General features: G+C 33.2%; 1 protein-coding gene across 2 annotated transcripts; it reads left to right on the forward strand.

The window, feature by feature from the left end:
* The first annotated feature begins 455 nt into the window (after positions 1 to 455).
* Positions 456 to 5,566, forward strand: me31B (ATP-dependent RNA helicase me31b). Of its 2 annotated transcripts, none has more exons than XM_028176634.2 (8): positions 456 to 650; positions 1,048 to 1,270; positions 1,364 to 1,445; positions 2,249 to 2,455; positions 2,628 to 2,799; positions 2,878 to 3,028; positions 3,168 to 3,363; positions 3,438 to 5,566. In XM_028176634.2, the coding sequence occupies exons 2-8, from the start codon at positions 1,206 to 1,208 to the stop codon at positions 3,888 to 3,890; spliced, it is 1,326 nt and encodes a 441-aa protein (XP_028032435.1). In that variant the 5' UTR covers positions 456 to 650; positions 1,048 to 1,205; the 3' UTR covers positions 3,891 to 5,566. The 2 variants fall into 2 exon arrangements, with proteins under 2 accessions (XP_028032435.1, XP_089587820.1); XM_089731694.1 differs by having other exon boundaries at positions 581 to 845.
* Positions 5,567 to 7,038: the final 1,472 nt, after the last annotated feature.

Raw genomic sequence — 7,038 nt, forward strand, 5'->3', positions numbered from 1 at the left:
AGACTGTTTACACTTTAACAAATGTTGAATTGTAATATGTCATTATTAAACGCTTAAACACGACGAAGCACTAAATTATTAAACCTCGAGATTCTAGTCTCGAGTTTACCTTCCATGTCAAAAGGCATAACTTTTCGTGCCAGAAATAAGTTGGGTAGTACTTAGGATACCTGTGAGCTTATAATACGCCATACCACCAGTGAATTGAAAACTGTTTTATTTAGTCAATTTATAATTTTGCTGTTGTACTAGTGGAATATAAACATAATAATGCCTGAGAAAGTGCATCAGCATTGAAATAGCTGGTTATGCTAAAAAAAATAATTAGATTTTTTACGAATTCCTATAATCTGATGATTATACTGAAGACATAATTTCTAATTTCATCGCACTTTTCCATTTAAAGCTTAGAAACACTCTAAAGAAAGTCTTGTGTAGGTAACGTTCTTTTTACTAGGTGGACACAATAGATAGACCAGAAAAATGTTTATGGTTTTAAATATTTTCAAGAAATCAAGGGAGCCAACATAGGCAACAAGCAACATACAGAAATAGAAAATAAAAGTGTATTATTGTCTTTGGTTGAGTAAACTCTTGTGATGTCGTCGTTGAGTATCGAGTGTCGTCACCTTTTTTAAATTTTTATCTAGGTAATTAACAACAATATTTTATAACAGTATTAATCTCAAAGTTGGAAGTGTTTTAGTTTATTAATTTTTAGGTCTTTTCCTCAGAAACAAAGTAAAATTAAACGAAGCGATGGCGGCCATATTAAAAAAACATAACTGAGTTCAGTTTACAATCTTTTGTTATCTTTTCAATCTCTCCTTTTCATTTAACTTTTGGTAAACATTAATTTATTAAAATACTCCTATATACTGAGCTCATTATTAGTTCTAATAACTTATCGAGTAATCACTTCATAACGGGATTTATTTACTTTGTCATATAGCTTGTTGACGCGTCTCGTAATCTTCGTTTTCAAAAGACCGAAACGGGTTTTCTAATATACTTATCTAATATAAAAATATGTTCCTCTTGTTTCAGCTATTCTGAAATACTTGGTGAACGTGATAAACTGACTAATATACGTGTCTAAAAGTGATTTAGAGAATTTATTTAGTGTTGGACTTGGACAAATAATAATTAGTGTGATTATAAGTTTCTAATTTTAGTCGTCCCTAGCTAGGGATAAATTTGGCAAAATGATGACCGAAAATAGAATTAGTTCAAGTAATCACGTCGGAAATAGTATCAGTCAAACTAAAGGGTAAGTATAAATTTAATAAAATGTCCTTTGTCATGTTAACTGCATGTAGAATCACACGAAGCAATATTCTAATCATGTAAACGCATTTTTCAGAGAGGTCGACAAAAGCATCGATGACGTTGGTTGGAAATCAAAATTAAAAATACCCCCAAAAGACAGAAGAATAAAGACTAGTGTAAGTTGGCTTAGTTACTAGAAATTACGGCCCACATACAATAGTCATTGGAATTTAGACAGTCAAAATATAACAATTTAAAAACAACTTTAGAACATTTTGTGGTATTATTGTTATACACGAATAATCCAGTTATACACTGAAAATTTAAATTTCCAACAAGCTTGCTTGTTTGCTTTTAAGCAACAAACAAAAATAAAATTTATGGGGAAGTATAGTTCTTGAATTGTTTTATTCTGTTAAAGTAAAAGAAAAAGTATTTGGTTGATTTAATTATAAGTGATTTTTGTCTTTACAATCTCCAATCTAATACATTGTTGACAAACAGAATTCAATTCTGTTTAAATAGCTCCAATGCTGCATTAATTACTACTTTAAACATTTTGTATTTATTTAGGATTTTTTTTATCATAACATGTCTATAATGCAGTTGTAATAAAATTAATCCTATTGTAAAAGAATTTTGTGTCTTTAAGCTACACTATTAATGAATTAGGTGAGTTCTATTGTCTGCCTTAATAGTAATTAATATCAAAGAGTACCTCAGTTCTTGATGCCCACATAGTAATGATGGTATTCCTTATTGATTTTTCAAAATACTTAGCAGCATATGTAGCTAGCTTTATTTAATTATGCAATCTCATAAATCCAATGGTATATTCTGATTATTGGAAATATAAAATATTGATTTTTCATTTTTTAGATCATATTCGTGATTGATCATTCTTATAGATCATCATCATACATCATTTTAAGAATATATTTAGATTATAGTGGACATAATAATCAAATTTCGTTTCTAGGATGTCACAGATACTAGAGGCAATGAGTTTGAAGAGTTTTGTTTGAAGCGAGAATTGTTGATGGGTATTTTTGAAAAGGGATGGGAGAAGCCATCTCCTATTCAAGAGGCCTCAATTCCTATTGCCCTAAGTGGAAAAGATGTACTTGCAAGAGCTAAGAATGGAACTGGTAAAACTGGTGCTTATTGTATTCCAGTTTTGGAACAGGTAATTTGTTATATGTAACAATAGTTTTCATTTTTATGTTTTTAATGTATGATGAAATATTTGGATTCCCCTTCACTTTTTATAAGTGAGACAAAACAGAACTGATTAAAAAAAACAATGTTTTAAAACAAGACTGTGTAATTATTGAAATTACAAGAGTGAATTGTTTTAGGTTGATCCTAAAAAGGATACTATACAAGCTTTAATTGTTGTACCAACTAGAGAGTTGGCACTCCAAACATCACAGATTTGTATTGAACTGGCAAAACACACAGACATTCGTGTAATGGTTACTACAGGAGGCACAAACCTTCGAGATGATATAATGCGTATTTATCAAAATGGTAAATATAGATACACAAATTGAAATGGAAATAATTTCAAAATAGAAAATATTCATGGAATATACACTTTATTTCTAGTACAAGTGATTATTGCCACACCTGGGCGTATGATTGATCTCATGGATAAGCAGGTGGCCAAAATGGATCAATGCCGGATGTTAGTTCTTGATGAAGCAGACAAACTTCTTTCACAAGACTTTAAGGGCATGCTGGATATGGTTATTTCAAGGTTAGTGTTTGTTAGTTTCATGTGTAACAAATTCAGTGACCAAGAAATGCTAAATAGTGCTTCTCAAAATAAATGTCATGTGCCATCTCATAATTTCAAATACAGTGTGTGAATTAAAAACATTATTGATGGATTTTAGATTACCTAAGGAACGCCAAATCTTGCTGTTTTCTGCAACTTTCCCCCTGAGTGTAAAACAATTTATGGAAAAGCATTTGAAAGAACCTTATGAAATAAATCTCATGGAAGAATTAACATTGAAGGGTGTAACACAGTACTATGCATTTGTTCAAGAAAGACAAAAAGTGCATTGCCTTAACACACTTTTTTCAAAGGTACAATTTAAAGATATACAAAAATGTGATTTTTAATAATAAGTAACAATTTTATATTTTATCAATTGTTTCAGTTGCAAATAAATCAGTCAATAATATTTTGTAATTCAACTCAAAGGGTGGAGTTGTTAGCCAAGAAGATAACAGAGTTAGGATATTGTTGCTACTACATCCACGCGCGAATGGCACAAGCTCATCGTAATCGTGTGTTTCACGACTTTCGTGCTGGGCTCTGCCGTAACTTAGTGTGTTCAGACTTGTTCACTAGAGGTATTGATGTGCAAGCAGTTAATGTCGTTATCAATTTTGATTTTCCTCGAATGGCAGAGACATATCTTCATCGCATAGGACGCTCTGGACGTTTTGGGCACCTTGGTATTGCCATAAACTTAATCACATATGATGATCGTTTTGCACTACATCGTATCGAACAAGAACTGGGTACTGAAATCAAGCCAATTCCCAAAGTGATAGATCCTGCGCTATATGTAGCGCGTCCGGAAGATGAAGATCTGGGCGACAAGTAACGCCGTGCCGTCTGCGCCGCGTTGATACGTTCGCGCTCTGCGCACGCTTCTAATATCTGGACTTGCTGACTTGTGAATGAAAACAGTTTAACTACAAAAAACTTATTTGTAAAAAGTGAAATGAATTTAATGTAACAAAAAATGTGCGTGTGAATGTAGTTTATCGTGAAATAAGACTTTGACCTCAAAATGGTCACTTTTTTAGTGTACATAAACGTAACATCAAATTTAAGGAAGTATCTTGATGCTTTTTGTTCGTGTTGGACAATGTGCGTTAAGCCACAGAAATAAAAAGAAAATGTTTGTTTTCTGGTAAAGTCTACCTAAATTTGTCCATGATCTCTTCATAAATTGTGGTAGACTTTCATAAATGTATATTATAAATGTCTATCCGTAAAAACATGAAGTTTGAGCCAGCACCGGATTAATTTTTTTTTACAAAAAAAATACACGTTTGGTTACGGATAGGCAATGTAAGTCTGGCTGAAACATCAGAAATTTGGTGGAATTAGAAAAAAAACAGTGTAAAAAAATGTTGTTTCTGACCGCTTGAAACAATGTTAAATAACTTCAAGCCGTTTTCCATGAAAAATGTCATGAAGCAGCTTCAGTTTGATAAACTAATTATTCAGAAGGGTTGCTGTGTTGGTCAAACTGAATGTCTGTTGCAGGCTAACTTTGTGTCCGGTTAGAGTCATGAACAGCTATTTTAAATATTATTTCGAAAGCGGCTTACATAGTCACAGTAGATGTATGGCATTTGATGTTGATAGGCTAAAGTAATTGAATCGAGAGAATCAAGTTATTCAAACCAATAAGTAAAATGAAAAACTAATAAATAACAATCAAGTTCTACAAAGCCCAACAAAACGAATCTGCCTTTACAAACAAGTAAATATTTTACATTCCTTGAATAATTTGAAATCTGTGACTATTTTAACGAGATTGGGGAATGCACTATTCTGTGACGGCTTGCAGATATATGGTATTCTCCACTCTATTTGGGGGTTATTATTTTGAGAGCTTTCAGTTTTCATTACAATGAAGCAAATGTTTTGCTCTCTGGGGATTAAACTTTTCGGGATGTCAAGTGAAGAGTTAAATTTGGTCAGAAAATGGTATCACAACTAAAATTCGGATATATCTTTATTTGAATAAAAAAAAGGGTACATACAGTATTTGATTTGGATTATTATTCTTAGTCAATTTTAAATGCACTTAAATGTGAAGTAACAGTATGTACACAGTTTGTTACAATTTGATTGATTGTAATGCAGTGCTTAAAATTTAATGAAAATTCATTGTTGCTGAAAATTATCTGTGATAGAAATTATAAGGTAAAATATGTATGTTCATTGAAATAATCAGAATGGTTTGTGACGTCTTCCGCCTGTAACTGTAACATTATAAGTTAGCAGACTGAAGTTTTAGTGTAGTAACTAACATATTACAATAGAATTCACTGACTAAAGTTACGTTTCGCTTCAGCTTTCTGTTGATTCTCAGATTTTTTGAAAAGTAAATTTCTGTAAATGTTTATGTAAAAATGCAGCATATCAATTAGAGCAAGTTGTTATTATTAAAATAAAACCTCACAAGATATATTAAACATATATTATATATATACACAAAAAAGTGATAAAATTGTTGACCAAAAAATAAAACTCTTCACGCCATTGTTCTCTTTTATTAAATATTATATTTTTCCTATTTGCAAGAAGTCCAAGACGCCCTGGAAACGGTCAATACACATATTGTACAAGTTAACAGCTTAAAAAAAGAAGTTCTTAAAACATTTTTTTTATAATTAAATTAATTTTTGATTTGGGATTGTAGTACAATTTGGGATTTATAATGTATTAGTAGTTTTATAATAATTTTACTCGGGGTTTCGCTCATATTATAGTCAGAAATAACAAGGTTATCAATTCATCCCGTCTTTTTTCTGTAGAACTGTGTGCTTAATGCGAGTTTTTTAACGTTCTAGATAGCATTAAAGCTAACTCAAATTTGTACCCAGTTGGAACAGCGCCCCTAGCAGCAAACGTTCCAACTCCATACAAATTTCAGTTAACTTTTACGCTATAGACAATGTTAAAAACTCTCACTAAGAAGACGTGTATGTTCTCGAGTTTTTATCGCTAATTTGCTTTTCACGTGTGGTGACAAACATTGAAGAAATGCACGAATTTATATTATTAAGCTTTAAATGTTAAACCATTTTCATTGTTTTCTCTGGTTCCAGGGAAACCATTTGAATAATATACCTAAATCTATGTCTGATATGCTGCATGTATTGATGCTTTTAAGCGAATCTTACAGCAACTTCAGACAAGAACTGAGACTTATAAACAAGTCTTTAAGTTATCTTTTTATATGAGTATTTGCATGTTTTCTGTTGCAACTACAAGGATATCGTGATGAATAGGACATCGCGATATCCTTGTGTATATTTGTGTTTCATTTTAAGCTCAATTATAAAAATTCTCAATGAAAGAATTCCCACTGGTCTATCACACTATGCTCATGGCACGAATGGTAAAGAAAATAATGAAAATGAAATAGTTACAATCCATTCGATGAAATAGGGAATATCCCAAATTTGTCGCCCTCCGAACACCACGTTGAGCATCCCTCTCCCGTCTAGGTGCGTCAACACCTCCGTCTCCGCCATTCGCCCAATCACGATGTTCGACCAGCCCATACCGTGGGCCCCGAAGGTCAAATATTTAGGCGTCACCCTCGACAGAAGGATGAAATTCCGCCCTCGTATTAAGGCGGTACGCGATCGTGCCGCCTTCATTCTAGGACGTCTCTACCCGATGATATGCAGGCGAAGTAAAATGTCCCTTAGAAATAAGGTGACACTCTACAAAACTTGCATACGCCCCGTCATGACCTATGCAAGTGTAGTGTTCGCTCACGCGGCCCGCACTCACTTAAAATCCTTTCAAATTATTCAATCCCGTTTTTGCAGGATAGCCGTCGGAGCCCCGTGGTTTGTCAGGAACGTCGACCTCCATGACGACCTGGACTTGGAGTCCATTAGTAAGTATCTACAGTCGGTGTCGATGCGCCACTTCGATAAAGCGGCACGACACGAGAACCCTCTCATCGTGGCCGCCGGTAACTACATTCCCCATCCTGC

Source organism: Bombyx mandarina, chromosome 12, assembly GCF_030267445.1.
Source record: "Bombyx mandarina strain Sakado chromosome 12, ASM3026744v2".
Classification (NCBI taxonomy): domain Eukaryota; kingdom Metazoa; phylum Arthropoda; class Insecta; order Lepidoptera; family Bombycidae; genus Bombyx; species Bombyx mandarina.